Source organism: Aquila chrysaetos (assembly GCF_900496995.4).
Source record: "Aquila chrysaetos chrysaetos chromosome W unlocalized genomic scaffold, bAquChr1.4 W_unloc_1, whole genome shotgun sequence".
In the NCBI taxonomy this organism is placed as follows: Eukaryota; Metazoa; Chordata; class Aves; order Accipitriformes; family Accipitridae; genus Aquila; species Aquila chrysaetos.
The window spans coordinates 2,420,605-2,445,664 of record NW_024470321.1 but is presented as its reverse complement, the minus strand read 5'-3'; the positions used below and the strand labels follow the sequence as shown (position 1 = coordinate 2,445,664).

Below are 25,060 nucleotides of genomic sequence, written 5' to 3'. Positions count from 1 at the left end.
TTCCGGTTTTTTTTCCTTTTCTCCTTTCTGATTCTCCTCCCCATCCCACCGGAGGGGGGCGGGAGGAGTGAGCGAGCGGCTGCGTGGTCCTTTGTTACCGGCTGGGCTGAAACCACGACAGTCCTTTTTGGCACCCAACGTGGGGCACGAAGGGTTCAGATAACGACAGATCTGGCCAGAGTGTGTTAAAACAAATTTGTCATACGCATTTCTTATATTAGATAAATAGATGCTAGTCACAATGTTGGTTCATTTGTTCACATGGTGGCGTTTTGTAAATTCTTATATGCTCTATGTATTGCCTGTACTTACGTTTCTCACCTCTGGGAGAGGGATCGGGATTATCATTTTGCTGTACTGGGCAATGTCGACTTGTGAAATGATTACATCACTGGTCATGAGGTTAAGCTGGTATCTGTATGCAGCATTGATATCATTCCCATACCTCAGGTGCGTTCTACTGGAATTTATTGGTACTTGCACCCAATCCATGGGGAAGTTGGGGGGGATACTTCCTCCCGTTCGTTCACCTCCCCTTTCTTCTTCTGGCAAATTACAACATCTTTTGAGAATTTTGAATATCCTTGGATGCGCAAGCCAGCATGCTGTTAGTGCTATGTCTCCTGAATATGTTTCAGGTCTTGTTTAGGGCTACAAAAAGGTTTTTTAAGAATACCACCCAGCGACCTGCCCCAAGGCTGGATAGTCATGGGTGGCACGGCATGTGGGAGGATATGGGCAGGTATCTAGAGAACTTCTCACCCCCAGTGGCTTGGAAGTTCACTCCCGAACAACTACAGAACCCTCATGAAGTGGTAGAATATTTGAAAGGAAAATGCTGTGGCTATTCCAGAGACGCACAACTTACCGCCCTGTGCTGGGCCCTGGCCAGTATCTACCAAACACTGCTTGATATTAGGCAGCACCCTCAGGGGGAAGAGAGGGAAAACAGAGCGACAGGCACTGCGGCTACCCCGACCCCGGCAACAGACACTGCAGCTAAACCAGAGAACCAACCTGTGCCAGTACCAGTTGCCCCTATACAGAAAAAGAAACACACAAAGAAATCGGTTCGCTTAGTGAGAGATGAAAGTGAACCAGGGTCATCACGAGAACAGGAGGAAGAGGCAGAACCTGAAATAATCACCCGATCTCTATCCCTGAGTGAGTTGCGTGACATGCGAAAAGATTTTGGCCGCCACCCAGGCGAGCACATTGTTACCTGGCTGCTCCGATGCTGGGATAATGGGGCCAGTAGTTTGGAATTAGAGGGTAAGGAAGCCAAGCAGTTGGGATCCCTGTCTAGGGAAGGGAGCATTGACAAGGCGATTGGGAGAAAAACACAAGTCCTCAGCCTCTGGAGGCGACTTCTGTTAGGTGTGAAGGAAAGATACCCCCTCAAGGATGAAGCTACATGTCACCAAGGCAAGTGGACCACCATGGAGAGAGGTATCCAGTACCTGAGGGAATTAGCTGTGCTGGAGGTGATTTATAATGATCCAGAAAATGGGCAGTCACCCACAGATCCAGATGATGTCCAATGCACACAACCCATGTGGCGGAAGTTTCTACGAAGTACACCACCAACCTATGCCAACTCATTGGCAGTAATGTCCTGGAAAGAAGGCCATGGACAAACGGTGCACGAACTGGCTGTCCAACTCCGGCAATACGAAGGAAGTCTCTCTTCCTCCCTACCGGCCTGTGTCTCGGCTGTAGAGGAATTGTCCCAGGAGTTCCAGCAATTCAAAGTGGATATGTCCTCCTCCCCACCTCTACAGGCCTGCATCGCAGCTATTGGGAGTAAGCATTCCTCTGCCCAAGAGAGAGGAGAGAGAAAGTACACACGACGGGCTGACCTGTGGTTTTACCTGCGTGACCATGGAGAGGACATGAGGAAGTGGGATGGAAAACCTACCTCAGTCCTAGATGCACGGGTACAGGAGTTGTGAGAAAAAGCAATCAGAAAAGAGGATTCTTCTTGGAAAAATGCCACTCCAGTTTCCCATGAGCAGTCCCCCAGACAGAGTAGAAGGGCCGATCTCATTTCTGATCCTCTTGAAGGGACTTCTGATTCACGTTTGCGAAAAGTGAGTAACGGATACTCTAACCAGGATTAGAGGGGCCCTGCCTCCAGCCAGGTGGAGGAAAGGGACAACCGAGTCTACTGGACAGTGTGGATTTGATGGCCTGGAACATCAGACCCACAGGAATATAAGGTTCTAGTAGACACTGGTGCACAATGTACCCTAATGCCATCAAGTTATGAAGGGGCAGAACCCATCTGTATCTCTGGTGTGACAGGGGGATCCCAAGAGCTAACTATATTGGAAGCTGAAGTGAGTCTCACTGGGAATGAGTGGCATAAACACCCTATTGTGACTGGCCCAGAGGCCCCGTGCATCCTTGGCATAGACTATCTCAGGAGAGGGTATTTCAAGGACCCGAAGGGGTATCGATGGGCTTTTGGTATAGCTGCATTGGAGATGGAGGGAATTGAGCAGCTGTCCGCCTTGCGCGGCCTCTCTGAGGACCCTTCGGTTGTGGGGTTGCTGAGGGTTGAAGAACAACAGGTGCCAATTGCTACCACAATGGTGCACTGGTGGCAATATCGCACCAACCGAGACTCCCTGATTCCCATCCATAAGCTGATTTGCCAATTGGAGAGCCAAGGAGTGAACAGCAAGACTCACTCACCCTTTAATAGTCCCATATGGCCCGTGCGGAAATCTAATGGGGAATGGAGACAGTAGATTATCGTGGGCTGAATGAAGTCACGCCACCACTGAGTGCTGCTGTGCCAGATATGTTAGAACTTCAATACGAACTGGAATCAAAGGCAGCCAAGTGGTACGCCACAACGGACATTGCTAAAGCGTTTTTCTCAATCCCTTTGGCAGCGGAGTGCAGGCCACAGTTTGCTTTCACTTGGACGGGCGTCCAGTACACCTGGAATCGACTGCCCCAGGGGTGGAAACACAGCCCCACTATTTGCCATGGACTAATCCAGGCTGCACTGGAAAAAGGTGAAGCTTCGGAACACCTGCAATACATTGATGACATCATCGTATGGGGCAACATGGCAGAAAAAGTTTTTGAGAAAGGGAAGAAAATAATCCAAATCCTTTTGAAGGCTGGTTTTGCCATAAAAGAAAGTAAGGTCAAGGGACCTGCACAGGAGATCCAGTTTTTAGGAATAAAATGGCAAGATGGGCGTCGTCAGATCCCTATGGATGTGATCAACAAAATAGCAGCTGTGTCCCCACCGACCAATAAAAAGGAAACACAGGCTTTCTTAGGTGTTGTGGGCTTTTGGAAAATGCATATTCCAAATTACAGTCTGATTGTAAGCCCTCTCTACCAAGTTACCCGGAAGAAGAATGATTTTAAATGGGGCCCTGAACAACAACAAGCCTTTGAACACATTAAACGGGAGATTGTTCATGCAGTAGCCCTTGGACCAGTCTGGGCAGGACAAGATGTTAAAAATGTGCTCTATACTGCAGCTGGGGAGAACGGCCCTACCTGGGGCCTCTGGCAGAAAGCACCTGGGGAGACCCGAGGCTGACCCCTGGGGTTTTGGAGTCGAGGATATTGAGGATCTGAGGCTCGCTATACTCCAAGTGAAAAAGAGATATTGGCAGCATATGAAGGAGTTCGAGCCGCCTCAGAAGTGGTTGGTACTGAAACACAGCTCCTCTTAGCACCCCGACTGCCAGTGCTGGGCTGGATGTTCAAAGGGAGGGTCTCCTCTACACATCACGCCACTGATGCCACATGGAGTAAGTGGATTGCACTGATCACACAACGGGCTCGCACAGGAAACCCCAGTCGCCCAGGAATTTTGGAAGTGATCACGGACTGGCCAGAAGGCAAAGATTTTGGAATGTCACCAAAGGAGGAGGTGACACGTGCTGAAGAAGCCCCACTGTATAATAAACTGCCAGAAAATGAGAGGCAATATGCCCTGTTCACTGATGGATCCTGTCGCATTGTGGGAAAGCATCAGAGGTGGAAGGCTGCTGTATGGAGTCCTACATGACAAGTTGCAGAAACTGCTGAAGGAGAAGGTGAATCAAGTCAGTTTGCAGAGGTGAAAGCCATCCAGCTAGCGTTAGACATTGCTGAAAGAGAAAAGTGGCCAGTGCTCTATCTCTATACTGACTCATGGATGGTAGCAAATGCCCTGTGGGGGTGGTTACAGCAATGGAAGCAGAGCAACTGGCAGCGCAGAGGTAAACCCATTTGGGCTGCCGCACTGTGGTAAGATATTGCTGTTCGGATAGAGAAGCTAGTGGTAAAAGTACGCCACGTAGATGCTCATGTACCCAAGAGTTGGGCCACTGAAGAACATCAAAACAACCAGCAGGTGGATCAGGCAGCCAAGATTGAAGAGTCTCAGGTGGATCTGGACTGGCAACATAAGGGTGAGCTATTTATAGCTTGGTGGGCCCATGATACCTCAGGTCATCAGGGAAGAGATGCAACATATAGATGGGCTCGTGACCGAGGGGTGGACTTGACCATGGACACTATTGCACAGGTTATCCATGAATGTGAAACATGTGCTGCAATTAAGCAAGCCAAGCGGCTGAAACCCCTGTCGTATGGAGGGCGATGGCTGAAATATAAATATGGGGAGGCCTGGCAGATTGACTATATCACACTCCCACAAACTCGCCAAGGCAAGCGCCATGTGCTTACAGTGGTGGAAACAACCACTGGATGGCTGGAAACATATCCTGTGTCCCATGCCACTGCCCAGAACACTATCCTGGGCCTTGAAGAGAAAGTTTTATGGCGACACAGCACCCCAGAAAGAATCGAGTCGGACAACAGGACTCACTTCCGAAACAACCTCATAGACACCTGGGCCAAAGAACATGCCATTGAGTGGGTATATCACATCCCCTATCACACACTGGCCTCCGGAAAAATCAAACGATACAATGGACTGGTGAAAACTTCATTGAGAGCAATGGGGGGTGGGACTTCCAAACTTTGGGATACACATTTAGCAAAAGCCACCTGGTTGGTTAATACTAGAGGATCTCGGGCTGGCCCTGCCCAACCAAGACTTCCACATACTATAGAAGGAAATAAAGTCCCTGTAGTGTGCATGAAGAGTATGTTAGGGAAGACAGTCTGGGTTAGTCCTCCCTCAAGCAGAGACAAACCCATCCAAGGGATTGCTTTTGCTCAAGGACCTGGGTACACCTGGTGGGTGATGCAGAAGGATGGGGAAGTTCGATGTGTACCTCGGGGAGATTTGATTTTGGGAGAGAATAGCCAGTGAATTGGGCTGTATGATGGTAACTGCTAAATAACCTGCCAATGTATGTCATTGTATCTATAGTGTCTATATGCCATATCAAGGGTATTACTGTAAGAATTACCCAAATGACTGAAGGATGGACTTTGAAACCGAGCCAAGTGCAACAGTGATGGAACTTGAACCGGGGCCCAGCAATTTCCTCAAGATCAACATCTTCGACCTGCAGACCAAGGGCGTGGGTTGCACCAAATGTACCAGCCGCAAGCTCCAGAGGCAGCATGCAACAATCCAGCACCTCACACCATCTCTCCTATCCTGAAGGACTGTTACAACAGATGGAGCCCCAAAGTCATGGACTAAATAAAATTGATGGACACATTAGAGGGATGGCCCATAGACTAAGTGAATGCTATTTGTGTGTGGGGGTGTCCATATACATAAATATATATATATGTTAAAAAAATAAGACAAGGAAAGTGGTGGTGATTAATTGGAAAATGTAGGATCTGGGCATGATGTAGATGGTATAGAATAAGGGGTGGATAATATCCTGGGTTCAACTGGGATAGAGTTAATTTTCACAGGAACCTGGGAGGGGGCACAGCCGGGGCAGCTGACCTGAACTAGCCAAGGAGCTATTCCATACCATGTGCCATCATGCTCAGTATATAAATGGGGAGCGGGCTGGGGGGGGCTCTCTCGGCTTTTGGTGGGGGAAGTGGTGGAGCGTCGGGTTCCGGGTGGTGAGCCTTTTTTTTCCTTTTCTCCTTTCTGATTCTCCTCCCCATCCCACCGGAGGGGGGTGGGAGGAGTGAGCAAGCGGCTGCGTGGTCCTTTGTTACCGGCTGGGCTGAAACCAGGACAGTCAGGTATGATACAACCTGGGGAAACAGCCTAAGCCAAAATGACAGGGAAAACTAAGTGGCAGCTACCAGTCATTATCTTCCATGGCCACTGTAAAACTCAGTTAGGGGGCAAAAAAACCCTGAATCATTCCTCTGTCTATGAAGACTTAAGTCTTCATACAGAAAAACACTAAACTTTTAAAGTAGATTCTTCAGATGTGGAAAGTCCTCTAGACTCTCCAAAATGACAGCATAACTTGAACTTTCTGTTTAAAAGGAGGTTTTTTTTCCCAGGATTTTTGCAGAAACTTGGCAGAATTACCATAAAGTGCTTTGAAACATTTGAGCAGGAAGTTCCTGGTAAAAAACAACCTACAGAATTTATTAAGCTTGTCAACCATTCTCAAGAAAGCCTGAAACCTCATGAAAGTAGAATTGCCCCAGTTTTTGTCAGTCATCCAATATAGTTATGACAAAAAGGAAAGAATCATTTGGATTCCCTCTTCCTATATACACACTGCATTCTCCTTATGATAGGTTTAGAAATAATTTCAAAATATTAACACATCCTTTCAAAAATAGAGTGAATATACTATATAAAATTAGATATCACAAGATAAAATTGTTTAACAGTTGACAAAAGCGAATGTCAGAATTCTACATTTTACAGTTCCTTTATTTTTTAAACAACTTACCTTGTAGACTGTGAACCATTTCTAAAAGCACAGGGGTAAGAGTCTGATTATATTCATGGAAAATATCAATAAAAAGAACTTCTGTGCATGGCTGAAAAATGAAAAATATCTGGTTTAGAATCTATCAAAATAAAGGCAATTAAATTGTGTTTCATGTTAAAATTTGTAAGTGCTGCATACCTCACAACAAAGGCCACAATTTAAAATGCAATATACTGCAGCAAAGTTAGTCTTAGTATTATATGAAAAACCATCTCATATTATACAGTATGCTTAACTAGCAAGATTTTGGTGGCTGTATCTATATTAGCAAGTTCTGTGGTACAAGAACAATGTAGGTATCTCACAGTTTCCTTTTGGATTAGCCCTAGTTCAGTCATCTGGACTGAAGGTCCACTTGCACTTGGAACACACTAGATGCGCAGGGTTGGGTTTTTTAGTTTTAATCTGAAAGTAACCCAGCAAATAAGCTTTGAGATCTCTTTGCAAAGCAAACCATAGCAGGGATAATTGGGAGATTCACTATAACAGCATACTTTTGATTTGAACTAAAATGCTAATATAGATGCATCAAACTTTCTTCATCATGTCTACTAACAAAGTCATTAGTGATAATATCAATTATCAGTTTAAAAAGGAGACAACTTCTACTGGTTTTAATAACCATCTGATACTACACGATACAAACACTGAAGCAAACTCCTTTTTCCTCCCTCCTAGAACATGAAGTGCATAGTTTCCAGTGTATTTCAAAATGTTTGAACATTGATCAATGAACAAAGTTCATTTATATTAATTCTAATGAAATTTCTCTAATAAAAGATTTTTTTTAAAAGCATGAGCTTATCTTTCTACCAAATATCACCTCTCTTGGGTACAAGACTATCAAGAAATGCATCCAGAAATGACGAATGGTTTTATTTCAAATTGAAACACTTACTCGGAGACTGTACTTCCAAGAATCTCCTCCTGTCTCTTCTACAACTATTATTTCATAGAGAAAAAGAAAGTATTATTTCAACTATGGTTCAAATAAAGTTGAGTATTTAGATATGTGAATATCATGGACTACTGAGAAATCTCTTGTTGTGAAAACAATCTCCAGAGGGAATATTTGTCCATGTAACAAAACTGTAGAAAATAAAACAGCCAATACTGCATAGGCAATTTGTAGAGGCAATGTGGATATGAAACCTCTTATGCCAATATCTAAATAAACTGCAATCAACCATACAACACGTTTCTTACTGAAGCCTTCTGGGTCTTCTTCCCACATTGTTAATTCTTCCTCTGTCAGCAGAAAATAGTGAGTGACTAATCTCCTACATATTTCCATTAGTGTTGGAAATGTGAAAAACGCTGTCTTTATCTTATGTGCTTCAAGAGTTTCAGGACTGCTATCTGAAATAAAATATAGGAAAAAACAAATTACAATTAAAAGGTTTAATGATCAAACACTAGTCTAGCAAAACTAGAAAGAAATCAATAGATAAGAAATCCTCAGAGAAAAAAAAATACATTTTCATGGCAGACATTCATAACAGACTTTCAAGTGTACTTCTTTTAAGCAAGTTAAACTCATTTCATTTACTTTTAAAAGAATTCTTTAACAGCAAAATTGGAGTGAAGGGTTCATAGGGCTTCATGAAGTATTTATAATGCTTTTCAGTTACTACGTAGACAAAAAGAAACACTTTTAGCTGCTGCTTTTGGTGGTTTTCTAATTTAGCATTACTGAAGAAGGTAATTCATAAACACACAGCACTCAAAGGAAGTTTCATTTATACCTATTCAGAAAGTTTATCCAAATATAATCTTAAAAATAACTGGGGGGTTTTTTTAGGAGTTAACATTGGTTAAAGAAAGTAGAAATAAAAACAAATACCATATGCTATACAACCAACACAAATAATCTATGTCAGTCAGAAATTAAGAAAAATAAATTATTTCTCTCTATATTTTAATTTTTTAATCACCCAGTTCTCAGAAAAATCAAGTGCTACAGCTTTTATTAGAATATGCTATTATTCTTTTTGTTAAGTGACTACATTTCTATTTCAAAAACTCAAACACAACTATGAACTTTTGCAAGTAGAAATTTCTGTTAATAATCAGTGGATTTAGAACATTAATGTATTATAAAATTATGGAATAACACTGAAATATATCAGTGTTAAACTTCTTTGCACGTGCAAAAAGCAACAACGAAGCTGGTGAGGGGCCTGGAGCACAAGTCTTATGAGGAGCGGCTGAGGGAGCTGGGGCTGTTTAGTCTGGAGAAAAGGAGGCTGAGGGGAGACCTTATCGCTCTCTACAACTACCTGAAAGGAGGTTGTAGTGAGGTGGGTGTTGGTCTCTTTTCCCAAGTAACAAGTAATAGGACGAGAGGAAATGGCCTCAAGTTGCAGCAGGGGAGGTTTAGGTTGGATATTAGGAAAAATTTCTTTACTGAAAGGGTTGTCAGGCATTGGAACAGGCTGCCCAGGGAAGTGGTTGAGTCACCATCCTGAACATATTTAAAAGACATGTAGATGTGGTTCTTAGGGACACGGTTTAGTGGTAGACTTGATAGTGTTAGGTTTACGGTTGGACTCGATGATCTTAAGGGTCTTTTCCAACCTACATGATTTTATGATTTTTTAATTATTTTTATGAATATTTTGAAGAATTTTAAAAGCTAGGTTTGCATAATCTTTGACACACATACTGGTATGTTCATGAAAATCCCTCACAAAATTTAGAAAAAGAATGCTAATCATTATCTAGTCATTGGCAAATTTCAAACTAATGTGGAAGTTTTTGGTTTTTTTTTTTTAAATATAATTCAAATATAAGGAAAGCTATTTTTCATTATCCATTGTACTGGGTTTGCGTGGCAAGGTTTGGGTATTGGCGGGGCTACAGGGGCGGCTTCTGTGAGAAGCTGCTAGAAGCTTCCCCTATGTCCGACAGAGCCAATGCCAGCCGGCTCCAAGACAGATGCCACCACTGGCAAAGGCCGAGCCAATCAACAACAGTGGTAGTGCCTCTGTGATAACATATTTAAGAAGGGAGAAAAAACTGCACGACAAGCTGCAGCCGAAGAGAGAAGTGAGAATATGTGAGACACACAACTCTGCAGTCACCAAGTTCAGTGAAGAAGGAAGGGGAAGAAGTGTTCCAGGCGCTGGAGCAGAGATTCCCCTGCAGCCCATGGTGAAGACCATGGTGAGGCAGGCTGTCCCCCTGCAGTCCATGGAGGTCCACAGTGGAGCAGATATCCACCTGCAGCCCGGGGAGGACCCCACGTTGGAACAGGTGGATGCCCAAAGGAGGCTGTGACCCCATGGGAAGCCTGTGCTGGAAAAGGCTCCTGGCAGGACCTGTGGCCCCATGGAAAGAGAGGAGCCCTTGCTGGAGCAGGTTTTCTGGCAGGACTTGTGACCCCATGGGGGACCCACACTGGAGCAGTCCATTCCTGAAGGACCACACCCCGTGGAAGGGACCCACGCTGGAGCAGTTCATGAACTGCAGCCCATTGGAAGGACTCACCTTGGAGAAGTTTGTGGAGGACTGTCTCCTGTGGGAGGGACCCCATGCTGGAGCAGGGGAAGAGCGTGAGGAGGAAGGAGCAGCAGAGACAACATGTGATGAACTGACCACAACCCCCATTCCCATCCCCCTGCCCTGCTCGGGGGGGGGGGGGGTGTAGGGGGAAGGAGGTAGAGAAAATCAGGAGTGAAGTTGAGCCCAGGAAGAAGGGAGGGGTGGGGAGAAGGCATTTTAAGATTTGGTTATTTCTCATTATCCTACTCTGATTTGATTTGTAATAAATTAAGTTAATTTTCCTAAGTCGAGTTTGTTATGCCTGTGACAGTAACTGGCAAGTGATCTGTCCCTGTCCTTATCTCAACCCAGGAGCCTTTTGTCATATTTTTCTCTCTCCCTGCCCCCCCCCCCAGCTGAGGAGGGGGAGTGATAGAGTGGCTTGGTGGGCACCTGGTGACCAGCCAGGGTCAACCCACCACATCCATACATACATAAGTGTATGAAGATTCAGAACAAAACACAGTCCTACAGAAACAGGATACATAAACTGCTTGATAGTCAACTGCATTTCAAATTCACTGTGTTTCTGTATTTCAGAGTACTGGTATTAGTTAATTACAACAAACACCAAGCATTTTATCAAACTTTTCTCAAAGGAAAGATATATCTAACTATGATAAAAATGAATCAAATTCCATATCTCAGTACTTTTTAAAATTAGTTCAGTGAAAACTAAAACAATCTACAAAAAGATATCCATACTCCTCGTGGATTTAAAATTACTTTTGCAAGTCAATGGCCATATATAAATACTTTAACCATCAAAATAAGTATTATCAATTTAGACAGAAGCATACATTACTAACTATTGAAGCATTAAATGCTTCAAAAGAATGTCTTAAAAGATTTTAACTCTTGGTATCAACTAGAAAAACATTACTCAAGGTATAAAAAAATTTTTTAGTAAATAACATTACCTTCAATATTTTTGGATGGCTTGTAAGCATAATTTTTTACAATTATCTTAATAAGATTCAGGCACTGTACAATAAACCGCTCAAATACAACTCCTTCACCAGCCTCTGTGAAAACATAGCTTACAGCAAACTCCAATGACCTCTGAATCAAAGGGGTAAATGAAAAAGGATGTTGATCCAGGAAGTCCAAAAGCTAAAAATTAAGGAAGTAGAAGAGCAAGAAAAAGAAATAAAATTACTTTTTGTGCAAGTCTTATATTAAATGCTTTCATAAACTAGTTATCAAAAACAGGTGCCTATTTATATAAAAGAAAACTGAACAAGGACAGGAAATTAAGAAGAGATTAGTATCAATGATTAATGACGCATTATTTCTCCCTGAAATTCTTGATTCGTATTCAAAATTGCCTTTTTTTTTTTTTTTTTTTTTTTTTTAAGTTTAAGGAACAATACCCATTTTCAACTAGAGCAGCTTGCTAGCAACACAGTATATAAAACACATCAGCCACAATTAAAACCCTGAATGTTTTAGCAGATAATTCATCCCTATTAGAATTCTTGTAAGTAAGAGAGACATGAGGGAAAGAATTCTTTCTTCTTTTTTTCTCCCCCCACTACAGTACAAGCACTTACTTCTTCGTCTTAGCTTTTCCAACTAGTGGTCTAGAATGCACTGGTCCATTCCTTTAATCTCCTCTACTACTACAAAAAAGTCTAAACCTAAATTCTTGCATCTGAATTTCTACAGATGGTAGATTATCTATGAATAAAGTGTATTTTCTCTTCAGGTCTATGAAAAAAAGATACACATGCCTCATATACTTTGCTTGTTAGTTCAAAGTAAGAAGTACTATAACAGAGACTAAGAATGCTGGGTCAAAGCATCTTTAATTCAATTTTCGTGAAGCTGACAGGTGCCTCCCACCTCTGACAATTATGCTGAATATTTAAATAAGACCCATGGCCCCAAAATAGAATCTGCAAACAATGGGAATTCTGTAAGTTTTATATCTATTAAAAACAGAGCAAGTGACAATACTAAAATTACCTTCTGATAATATATGCAATTAATGGTGTCCTGGGTTCAGCTGGGATAGAGTTAATTTTCACAGGAACCTGGGAGGGGGCACAGCCGGGACAGCTGACCTGAACTAGCCAAGGAGCTATTCCATACCATGTGACATCATGCTCAGTACATAAATGGGGAGCGGGCTGGGGGGGCTCTCTCGGCTTTCGGTGGGGGAAGTGGTGGAGCGTCGGGTTCCGGGTGGTGAGCAGTTGCACTGTGCATCACTCCTTTTGTATATTCTTTTATTAGTACCGTTGTTGTTGTAACTTCTCTCCTTGTGTTGTCCCAGTAAATTGTCCTTATCTCAACCCTCGAGGTTCCGGTTTTTGTTTTGGGTTTTTTTGTTTGTTTGGGGTTTTTTTCCCTCCTTCCTGATTCTCCTCCCCATCCCACCGGAGGGGGGCGGGAGGAGTGAGCGAGCGGCTGCGTGGTCCTTTGTTACCGGCTGGGCTGAAACCACGACAATGGTTGCACAGAATTAGCTGAAAACTCCAAATGTATTATATAACATAAAAGCCACAGAGGGCAAGAGAATTTTTTTTGTTAATCTTCTTTCAATAAACTATGTCCTGGAAAGTGAGTGAGCAGCTGCGTGGTGCTTAGTTGCTGGTTGGGGTTTAACCACGACAAACTAAAAGTGGCCAGTTATTCAGTAGAACTAGCAGTGCCTTCGAAATAGCAATCTAACTACTTATAAAAGACAGGATGAAAAGTTTCTCTCTTCTTTATTCATCAGTGCTGGTACCAATGTTTTAGCAAAAATTCCAGAATTCTTTTTTGAGCAAAATCCTAGTTAAATAATTTGCTTATGGAATGCACTTAATTTTGTTTGAGCTAAGGAAATGCATTCTTCACTCCTGCAACTTATGTCAGCATGAGTAAACAGATACCCTTTTCTTTTAAAAAAAATTCAAAATATATTTCATAACAAAGAAGTTTTAAGTTGCAGTACCTTCCCATTCTTTAAAAGATCTGAAACCTATTGGCTTTAAGGAAAAATATATATCTGAACAGGGACTGCACCGCCAGAACAGTAAATTATTCGGTAACTAAATGGCGAATTTACTTACCACTTTAGTGAACAGAATTATAGTCTTTTCTAGACGGTCTCTGCATACGTTTTCTGCTCCTATACTTCTACCTGGTAAATCAGATATTTAACAACTATCATTTTTTCAGACTTTCCTTTTCTTTCTGGATAGCTACATTTAAAAAATTAACACTGGAGAACAACTTGTTTTATCTGCAGTTCAGGGATTATGGCAGCCAGAAAAAAGTTCTATGGCAGAATAAATTCAAAGTCATAAATTCAAGGTAAGGGGTACTGGGGGGGGGGGGGGGGAATCTTTAACCATTTCTCTCCGCTGCAGTGAAATTCACTGTAACTGATCAGAATAAAACAATCAGAACATCATTACAGACAACTCAATGATAAAAGACAGTTAACTATGGTATATTCTTACTACATAATACTATGTGCTTTTCTAGAAACCCCACCTTAAAAAAAATTTTACCATGGACACTGGAAAACATTCTAAATTTACAAAAAACAGATAAAGAGAAAAACAAAAAGAGCCATAATGAAGGCACACATGCAAAAAACATAATAAAAGTAAACCCTAATCTTGTAAGGTAGTCATGCCTGCTTTTGCAAAACAGCTTATTGATTAGAAAAGTGGAGATGGGAAGCTTCAGCTCAGTTCTTATCTCAGGACATTCAAACCCCACAGTCCCCATGTTCTAGGGGACTATGTTAACCACCAAGCTTCAGGATGGAATGGCCTTCAATTTAGTCTATTAAATCTAGGCAACTATCTTGCTAAAAATGAAAGAAGGGCCAGAAAGAGCATGACTATACTATAATAGAAGGGGCAAACAGTTGCATGCAGAGAAGCCTGCATTTTAGACAAGCAAAAAAGGTATTTTATTTTGGCATTTAACACAGTGGCAGTTTCCATCTTTTCTAGAAACAAGGCTCAGAGCCCAAATCAGCCCCTCACCTAAGTATAGGTTCCTGATCCAAGTACCTTCATTTGTATCAAAAAAAATTCTTTCTACTCAGTTTAGACATCTACCCTCAGAAAAAGCGTTGTTGAATCCTAAAAGAATGACCTGACAGTCTTTAAATGAATGAATGGCTTGTACCAGGCCTACTACAAGTGCACAGGCAAGAAAGGAGGAGTGAGTTCAGATGCAACACTGCCAAAATCTCCTTTTTGTTTGCTTCAGGTAACCTCCCTGCAGAAGTACTAACACCTGCCAATTATGCTTATATTTCTGTTGACTGTGTTAACCTGTGGTTGCCTGTCTCAGACTACTACTCTTCCAGGTATAAAGTACATATAGCTGAACATGGTCTTTATTTCCCATTTGACACTTATAAAATACATGGCAAACTCCAGGAAAAAGAAAAACAAAACCCTCCCAAACAAGAAAACTCAAGATGATCTGGGTTTTAGTAGCATCTAGATATTTTAATATGTATACTTTGTCACTCCATGGCTTAAGTTTTTTTATTATTATTATTATGATTATTTTGGAATTGGCATTATCACACCAAGTATAATTTTGGTGGGATTTTAGTCTTTTTATATAAAAGGACATTTTTGCTGAAGTCTTTCCCGTACAGTTTCAGCAGCATTTAAAGTAATAGCTCTGCACTTATATCAAAATCATTTAGGTGCAAGGTATTCTTTTTTATTACTATATTATGCTTTCATCCAGTTTCTAATATTTAACAACCAATACAAGGAAAAAGATTCAGATACTTACTACACTCCAGAAACTGTTTTAGCCGTTCAAACACTGCATATAGAAACCCCTGAAAAATATATAAGTATGTGTCTTAAAGATGAAGCTCATTTTGCACTGTATTACAAGAAGAAAGCTGAGTCAAACTGAAGTCAGTTCAGATGCATTACTAGCTCAGACATCACCTTATCACTTTTAACTGAAGTAATTTATTATCTTGGACAAGCAATTTCCTCGTGAAACAAATAATTAGCTATCTAGGAGACTGCATAGATGATCCAAACTGACCTTATTAGTACCACACAAACAGCATATCATCTCTAATAGGAAGAGGTGTATGTAAATATAGACATATGCTTTACAATCTGCTTATCCAGTTCTTTCCTGTTCTCAACTTCCTAGTTTAGGATGTAGCTCTTGGGTACCCAATTCTTCCAGCAAAGCAGGCAGTGTTTGGGGTTAAGGGAGAGGTTTGGGTTTTTCTTCTTCCCCCCCCCCCCCCCCCCCCCCCCCCCCCCATGGGCTGCATACCACAGGCTTTCATCTCATTATCAGACAAATTCTATCAATAGAATTTGATAGGACAAATATGCCATTACATTCATCATTAAATGAAAACATCCTCTTCAAATGATGGCAGAGAATACACGAGACATCTTCCAGTAGAGAACAGGGATCTCACTATCATGTGACATGTAAACTGGAAAGGACACTTTTTTTTTTAAAAAACATCATGCCATTGGTGTCAGCATTTAGGATCTACCTAGGATCTGACAGTTCTTAACTGATGAGAGAACAAATTTGAGACAGTGTAGCTTGATCTTCCTTTACATAACACAAACGTGTGCCTTTCAACTATCTTTAAACATATCTCTAACAACACCTGAAATCATCACAAAAGATTTCTAATTTAGAACTAGAAACAGATATACGTCACTTACCATCACCTCTATGCTCCAATGAGGTTCTACAAACCCATGGACTGTCAGTTTACGAAGGACTGGGGGGGGGGGGGGGAAAGAAGTTACTTGTGTAGATATTTCTCAGCCCTTGTTTCAACAGATTTCAGAACACAATTATAGTTACAGTTGCTGTGCCTTTCTTCCAATTCTCCAAATTAAAAAATACATTTAATTTTAGGCCTTTGGATGCCTCAACCATACCTAACATGAATCTAATCTTGTTGAAATCACTTTAAAATTCAGTACATTATGTGTAAAACAATGAAGAGAATTCCAAGAATTACTGAATTCTCAAGAAGAATTCTGCAAAAGCTGTAAGTATTCACCCTCTGAAAGGTTTGTAACAGGAAAAGGGCCAAGTACAGTCAACTAGGGTCCATAAGCCATCTTATGATTTTCCTCAGGTTTATCACTGCCAGTAAACCAGAGAAGCCACATGCTACACATTCTGAAACAATTAAAGACTGATATCATCTAAATTGCAAGCCCCCCCCAAATATCTCAATTCTTCAATGCAGCAAAGTACAGTAAGGATATGTATTCATCCCACTGATAAGTACTTGAGCATCAACCTAAAATCTAAACTGACTGCTAAGGCTACCTCTTCACTGACCATGGGGTGAACTTAACGCAACAAAATTCATAGCTCAGCTTCCTCAGTTAAGTGCCTAAAGGTAGATGCAAGCCTAAATTACAACACACATAAAAAAGCATCCTGTTATGCCCTCCACTTTCCCACCTCCTAGACTTTGACTTCTTACAACACACATATCAGAATGGTTCATACTGAGAAACAAGAGTACCTTCTCCCCCTTCCATGCCTTCTGCCTTGCTAAAGGCACAGGTAAAATAAACCAAGATTACTAGTTTTCCCAATGGACATGGCTTTGTTAGAGAACGTTAAGACTCTTTACCAAAGAGGACTTGATCATTTACTGTGAAGAAACTTATTTCATTCCTTATATTTAACATCATTCTATATTATTACCTTTCAATGACAACAAGGTTCTTTCTAATGAATTTGTGGCTGCAGCTTCATCCTCTGTACAAACTTGCTGTAGGAACATATCAGTATGATGATTCCACAAGGAACATGCAAAGCTATAAATACCTGATGCAAGCTGCAAAAGGAAGAAAGACCAACAATATTTCCCAAATTTAGCTATAGCATAATAAATTCCTAAATTTTAAAGGCCAGTTTAGACTGTTAAATTATTTAATCCATCTTGTATAACATGGGCCAGTGTTGCACTTGCTTCTTTGTTGTATGGAGTTGTACTGATCCAAAGATGTTTTCCAGAAAAATGTCTTAATTTGAAGATGTTATGATAGACACACCTGCTTGCCTGACTACTTGTTCTACGACTCTACCACTATAACGATAACTACTTAGGCCTCCTTTCTTATCTGATTTTCACTAACTCCAGCCATAGGTCTATAATAGTGTATGAGCCTTTGTGGTGGGTTGACTTTGGGCACCAGGTGCCCACCAAGCTGCTCTATCACTCCCCTCATCATCAGGAGAGGGGGGGGAGAAAATAAGATGAAAAAAAGAACTTGTGGGTCAAAATAAAGGCAGTTTAATAAAGAAAAAACAAAGGCCACATACAGAAGCAAAGGAAAACAAACAAACAAGAAGATTTATTCTCTACTTCCCATCAGCAGGCGATGTCCAGCCACTTCCTGGGAAGTAGGACCTCAGTATGCATAGTGGTTGCTACAGAAGACAAACACCTTAATGACGAATGCCACTCCCTTCCTCCTTTCTCTTAGCTTTGAGTGCTGAGCAGACATCATATGGTATGGAATAACCCTTTGGCCACTTTGGGTCAGCTGTCCTGGCTGTGTTCCCTCCCAACCTCTTGCCCACCCCCAGCCTACTGGCCTTTGGGGGCGGGGGGGGGGGGGAAGGAATGTTGGAGAGACAGCCTTGATGCTGTGTGAGCACTGCTCAGCAGTAGCCAAAACACCGGTGTGTTATCAACACCTTTCTAGCACAGCACTATAAGGGCTACTATGGGGAAAGTTAACTCCATCCCAGACAGACCCAATACAGGCTTCAAAAAAATCTTTTCTCCTCCTCACCTCCTCTCCCACAAGATTTAAACTATTTGTCTTACAGCATAGTTAACATCTGAATCAGCTTACTCTGGGATGCAGTTAGCAGTTACATGCATGTATCTAATAAAAACAGTATTGAACAATGCCTACACTGAAACTTTATTTTAATGATAGCTGCAAACCCTGACTTTCTGCCTCAAGTTATTTTAAACATAGAATGACAAATAGTTTCTAATTAGCTAGCACTGAACAAATCTTAGATTTAATTCACATTACAGTTTCCAAACAGTGCTTATCTGGTAAAGATATTTGAAGTAAAAGCAAAAGATAAAAAATTTCTCATTCAGTTATGGTAGCGCTTAACAGTTTCAAAGCAGAAGGAAGAAACTGCACTTAGTCTGCTACATGTTAGATCAATAGAATCAAAAGCACATATTACCTGCTTATTTAGTTCCTTTGAGTAAAGGTGAGATAGCAGACACACACCTTATCTGTAAGCATGACCTCATAATCTTCAAGTACCATATTACATGAAAAATGTATCAAGTGTTTTCTAAAGCTGAACTAAAAAATGTTGAAATACCCTCTGTAACTACTTATTTGAAAGCATCAAGAAAAGTTTGTAATCTGTTGCTTAACCTTTTAGAACTTTTAGCTTCGAAAGGCTACGTTCTATGAGAAAGGTTTTTCAACTGTCCAAGAAAAGTCACGTGCCACTCAACAGATGTGAATCCCCTTTACCAGGAGACAGAAGGAACAGATGTCAAAGTTGTTCAATTTTGCCATTATTAAAAATTTTAAAAAATCCTTAAATGTGAACCCCGTAGTGCCAGATGCTCAGAAAATTTCCTTTTCCCACCTAAAGTTCAAAAAACTGAACACACACAGTGTTCACAACACAGTGAAACTAGATACACTAAAAACTGTCATTCATTTCAAATTGGATGATAGAGGAACTTTGCATACTGAACATATGCACAAGTTAAAACCCAACATTTAAGCATAAAAAGACTGCTTAAAGAGTATGTTTATTAGAATGAAATTTCAATGGTATTTTTGACAAGAACTGCCTTACAAATGTAAAAAAAATTGTTATAAGCCTTTTATTCACATCTGAACTTGTCTCACTTTCCAAACAAAAGAATATACAAAGAAAATACCAAAACAACTTGCGTTCCGTAAGGAAAAAGGTTCATACAAACTTAATGAGTTTCTTGGAAACACAAAAATGACTGAAGGTACATGAGCTCTTTTTGTGCCTGGTAAGATGGTAGAAATACAGCAAAGGTACTGTTGGACATGACAACTGTAACAACAAATACTGGACCTTATGACCTATAAATTCCTTTCTGTCCCTGTATTGAGATGGTATGGATTTGGCTATTTTATGAAGGTGGGGCTTTGGGGTTGGGTGTTTTGTTTTGTTTGTTTGGGTTTTGTTGGGGGGTTTTTTGGCTATATCTTTGAGCATTAACAGTATTTACAGCTGCATATGCAGGCTGAAAAAGCAACATCTTGATTTATGAGAGCTCTAGAAAACAAGTCATTAACTCGCTCTTTCTTTATTTCTTTGGAATAAATACCTGTGAATATACAAAAACCTGTATTGTACAAGTAGTCAGATCATATATAATAGCCTAATAAATTTCAAAATATAAAAACAAATATTTCCTATGCAGAGATTATATTCATCCATACCTATATATAGCAGAGAGAAAAAACTGTTCTTACACACACACATCTCATAGCAACATATCATCATCTCAGTCCTGTCCTATTACAGGAGCCAGCCTTCAGTTCTTCAGACTCCTAACGACTAAAATTTCACCTTAATGATTTCACTGCCAGAAAAAAATTTCTACATATATGAATAGGTAAACCTTCAGAAATATACTTCATTATCTGCACTATAAACTTTTCTTTAAAATGGGGGAATAAAATGAACTTTTGAAAATTCAAATGTAGCATGTTTGGAAAAGGTGTTTAACTCACTAAATTCAGCTAACTGTAAAATTAAAAACTGTAAAATTGGATTGGAGATGCAACAGCCTACGGCCAAAGGTAAATCTGTGTTCTAATCAACAGATTCTTACAATGGAGAACGTAAGCTGCATGAGACAAGATTTGGCATTTGCATTCATATCTTACCTTTTAATTAACCTGGAGAAAGAAGTTGATCTGGAAAAACCCCAATCAAACACATTCCCAGTGATGATAAAAGCCAAAATACTGTGGTATGGAAGCCCAAAGAGCAGTGTTTTTTAAAGACTATATTGAATTATGAATCCAGAGCGGTCTTCCAAAACCACTGCAATTTCATATATAATAAGATCTGCTGTACAGCATGATAACGTAAGGCTGTTATGTATATATTGTGCTGTAGATGAAGCTCTGCTTAACACAGGTTATTTTAATAACACTCAAGTTGCATGCAAAATTAATAAAGATCTCAAACATTTCACCTAGAAACTAAGTTCCAATTATTTCATATTGTACATATATCCACCAAAGTAAGAGCATTTCTGTTTCAAAGGCAGACATTAAGGTCAACATACCTACCTTTAATGCACTGCCAGCTAACCATGGGCAGTGGCAAGCATGTAAAATAAGTTGTTTGCATGCTTTACAATACTGCATTACTTACATCATAGAAAAGTTTCCTATCTGCAGCAAGTTGTTTGGATGCCAGGGTCTTTGTAACATGATAAAAGGTAAGTAATGCTCTGTGTTGTCGAAGATCGTCCTGGACTTTCACAGATTCTAGAAGAGTGGGTATAAGTTCTGGCCATTGCCTTGGGCAGTCCACTCTGGCAACTTTAGCAATCAGTACAGAGATCTGAGTTGCTATCTGCAAAAAAGCGAAACAAAAACACAGGTACCACAAAGTCAAAGATCATTTAGGAAATGTTCACTGCAGAAATTAACAGCCAAATAAAACCTGAATCAAAAAAAAAAATTAGTATGGATTGCTAGTGTTTTGTAGGGGGTTTTTTCTTAAACTATTTTAAAGTTTGCTGAATGCAAATAAAAGTGGAGAAAAAAAATTGTTTCTTCCATTTTATGTTTATAGTAAATATTTACATAAAATGCTAAGCTGGCTACTTTGTTTAAATTTTACATAAAGACCACTAAAGTTATTTGTTTTAGAAATCACATAAATGAAGAAAACAGATATTTGGGAACCGCTTTTTACTTAGTGATATTTTCTATTGCTTTCTACAAAAAAAAAATATAGACTGCTGAATATATATCGCCCTTATTTCTGCTATACCCGAGTTTGAGCTTTTAGACAGAGACATTCCTTCCCCCAAGCACACTGGTCTGTGAGCTGCAGTCCCATCCCAGTGGCTGAAGCAGAGACTCTCGCTTGCTCCAGATCCTCACACTATAGGCCAGGGACATGTATACCACCCCCCCCATCCGACTTCAGTTGCTGGCACCAAATCCCACTCATGCCAATCTTGCCAGCAGCTGACACCTAGTCCTTGCAGCACACACACACCCCAGAGTGAGATTACACAGAAAGACAGTTAAGGGATTGTCGTAGTTTAACCCCAGCCAGCAACTAAGCACCATACAGCCACTCACTCACTTTCCCCCCCACCCAGTGGGATGGGGGAGAGAATTGGAAGGAAAAAGGTAAAACTCGTGGGTTGAGATAAGAACAGTTTAATAGAACAGAAAAGAAGAAACTAATAATGATAATGATAACACTAATAAAATGACAATACTAATAAAAGGATTGGAATATACAAAATAAGTGATGCACAATGCAATTGCTCACCACTCGCTGACCGATGCCCAGTTAGTTCCCGAGCAGCGATCCCTCCCAGGCCAACTCCCCCCAGTTTATATACTAGACATGACGTCACATGGTATGGAATACCCCGTTGGCCACTTTGGGTCAGCTGCCCTGGCTGTGTCCCCTCCCAACTTCTTGTGCCCCTCCAGCCTTCTTGCTGGCTGGACATGAGAAGCTGAAAAATCCTTGACTTCAGACTAAACATTACTTAGCAACAACTGAAAACATCAGTGTGTTATCAACATTCTTCTCATACTGAACCCAAAACATAACACTATACCAGCTACCAGGAAGACAATTAACTCTACCCCAGCCGAAACCAGGACAGGGATTTAACCAGAAGATAGGACAGACTGTGGTGATCAGGCGCAGGGCTTGTTCAGACACAGTTACTGACCAGCAGTGGTTTACACAACTGGCCCTTTTTATATCTCTGTCTATTTCCCCACTTTGCTCATTCCCAACTCCCTTCTAAACCTTCCTTAATAAATTTTGTATAGTCACATATAACCCCACCTCAAATATCCAAAACCCTCATATTATTCTTGTTTTCCCTGTTCTTATATTGTTCACATTGAAAAGATCCTTGAGTGGATAACCTTAGTGAAGCAGACGCTCTCACCTTCCACACATACTGTTACAACAACCACTATGCTTCAATCCTAGGGAAGAAATTACCTTTTGATGCTATAAAAAGGAATCCAAGCAACTTACGGGCATAAGAGGGAATAACCATGCCCTCCTTTACTGCTTCATTAGCTGTTTCATGTGAAGCCTAACCAAATAAACTTTTTTTCATATCTGATACAAGAAGCAACCTCTAGAGGGATGCTAACAGTACTTTTTTGTTGAGGACTGGCTTTTTAAGTGGGGGAAAAAAACCAACACTGTTATGATATATTTCAAGGAGTATTTTGTTCCTCTATGTTCTCTCCGTATGGTAAATACCTTCAGAGGGCATGGAAATTATGCTCCCAACATATGGTATGTTCTGTTTTTCTTCTCCCCCTCCCTAGAAATCAGCTTAAATCATCACATCACAATACTATGTCCAATTCTTATATTTTTGGGTTGTTTTTTTTCTTTTTATATATACAAGGGTCATAAATTTTTTACCTTCAATGATACAAAAAGCACAAGCAGATGGCAACTATGTTATGAAGTATCTGCAACTGGAAAAGAATGCTTGTAAGGAACACAAGATATCAAACTTCAGGCATATCAAGCAGACTAGGGAATAAACGAAACGTGCCTCTGAAAGGAAACATCAAGATACCTACAACATGAATTGGGGAACAGGGAAGAAAGAAGGGGAGATGGACTGAAACACCTTTCTGCAGTTGCCAGCTATCAGTGCCCAAAGAACTTTACCACCAAAGCATGTTAGCAACCAAAGTGCAGGATACATGATTGTATTGGGTTTGTGTATCAAGGATTTGGTAGTGGGGGGGTGCTACAGGGGTGGCTTCTGTGTGAAGCTGCCAGAAGCTTCCCACATGTCTGTGTGTGGACTGTCCGGCTCATAGTTCACAAACGAGTTTCACCATGTCCAGTGCACACAGGCGACTCATGGGGGGTTACAAAAGTGACGCAGCCTTGGATTGCCTTGAGACCCTGTCTCTCTGCAGAGATGACCCACGGGGAGCTGTGTAGCCAGCTTAGCCCTGGGTTGTCTGATAAACCCTAAACTAAACAGGGCAGTGGCTGCACCATTCAAAGAACCAAAACCTGAACTGAGCCTTGAAATCCCTTAACAAATAGTATGCCCTGAGTCTCAATCCAACCACTATTCAGTTGCCTGAGGAAGCAAGGTAAAAAAAAAAAAAAAAAAAAAAAAAAAAAAGAACTGGAGGGTTTCAGCTTCAGTTTCAAATGACAACCTTGTGTATTCAAACAATCACAGACCAACAAAGGAAAGATAAGGGGAAACTCCACTCAGATATACATAATCCACTCAGGCATATATCATAATCCACTCAGACATAGTCATACACACCATTCCACAAGTCAGGGGATTAAAAACTCTAAGATTCAGGTTGGAAATGGGGGAGTCACTTCTCCAACTATACAGTTGGCTTGTGAAGGAGACCCTTCCCCGCCTTGATCGGGACGCTGGTTGAGGTAACTTCCCTGGGATTGAGAGCCCTTACCTGGAGGGGTAAGTGAATATTGTTTATGCTTTAAGTTTGTAAACGCATGTGTGTTTGTGAATCGCTTGTGGTCGTAACAGTGTACTACTCTTGCCTTAAAAATTGCAATAGTGCATTCCTCCATTGTATCTGTAAAACCTGCAATAGTGGCGTGTTAAGTCTGTGAGTGAAGTTCAAGTCATTTGCTTGAACCTTGCAGTTAAGTCTCTTTCTGTCACAGTCTGACAGAGCCAATGCCAGCCAGCTCCAAGACAGATGCCACCACTGGCCAAGGCTGAGCCAATCAACAACAGTGGTAGAACCTCTGTGATAACATATTTAAGAAGGGAGGAAAAAAATGCTGCGCAAATGCAGCCAGAGGACAGGAGTGAGACTATGAGAGAGACACCACTCTGCAGACACCAAGGTCAGTGAAGAAGGAGGGGGAGGAGGTGCTCCAGTCACCAGTGGTGAAGACCACGGTGAGGCAGGCTGTCCCCCTGCAGCCCATGGAGGTCCACGGTGCAGCAGATATCCACCTGCAGCCCGGGGAGGACCCCACGCTGGAACAGGTGGATGCGCCCAAAGGAGGCTGTGACCCCATGGAGAGCCTGTGCTGGAGCAGGCTCCTGGCAGGACCTGTGGACCCGTGGAAAGAGAGGAGCCCTTGCTGGAGCAGGTTTTCTGGCAGGACTTTTGACCCTGTGGGGGACCCACGCTGGAGCAGTCTGTTCCTGAAGGACTGCACCCCGTGGAAGGGACCCACGCTGGAGCAGTTCATGAACTGCAGCCCATTGGAAGGACTCACCTTGGAGAAGTTTGTGGAGGACTGTCTCCTGTGGGAGGGACCCCATGCTGGAGCAGGGGAAGAGTGTGAGGAGGAAGGAGCAGCAGAGACAACGTGTGATGAACTGACTGCAACCCCCATTCCCCATCCCCCTGCCCTCCTCGGGGGGAGGAGGTAGA

General features: G+C 41.4%; 1 protein-coding gene across 4 annotated transcripts in view; it reads right to left on the bottom strand.

Moving 5' to 3' along the window:
* The window catches only part of LOC121232868 (importin-11-like), a 168,165-nt gene that overhangs the window by 102,100 nt on the left and 41,005 nt on the right, over window positions 1-25,060 (bottom strand). For all 4 annotated transcript variants that reach the window (XM_041121351.1, XM_041121354.1, XM_041121353.1 and 1 more), the window contains 9 exons: window positions 20,808-21,011; window positions 17,091-17,223; window positions 16,082-16,140; window positions 15,162-15,210; window positions 13,460-13,530; window positions 11,321-11,513; window positions 8,064-8,216; window positions 7,756-7,799; window positions 6,816-6,906 (listed from right to left, as the gene is read on the bottom strand). In XM_041121351.1, coding sequence (XP_040977285.1) covers window positions 6,816-6,906; window positions 7,756-7,799; window positions 8,064-8,216; window positions 11,321-11,513; window positions 13,460-13,530; window positions 15,162-15,210; window positions 16,082-16,140; window positions 17,091-17,223; window positions 20,808-21,011 — 997 coding nt within the window. The remainder of the gene's footprint in view (window positions 1-6,815; window positions 6,907-7,755; window positions 7,800-8,063; window positions 8,217-11,320; window positions 11,514-13,459; window positions 13,531-15,161; window positions 15,211-16,081; window positions 16,141-17,090; window positions 17,224-20,807; window positions 21,012-25,060) is intronic.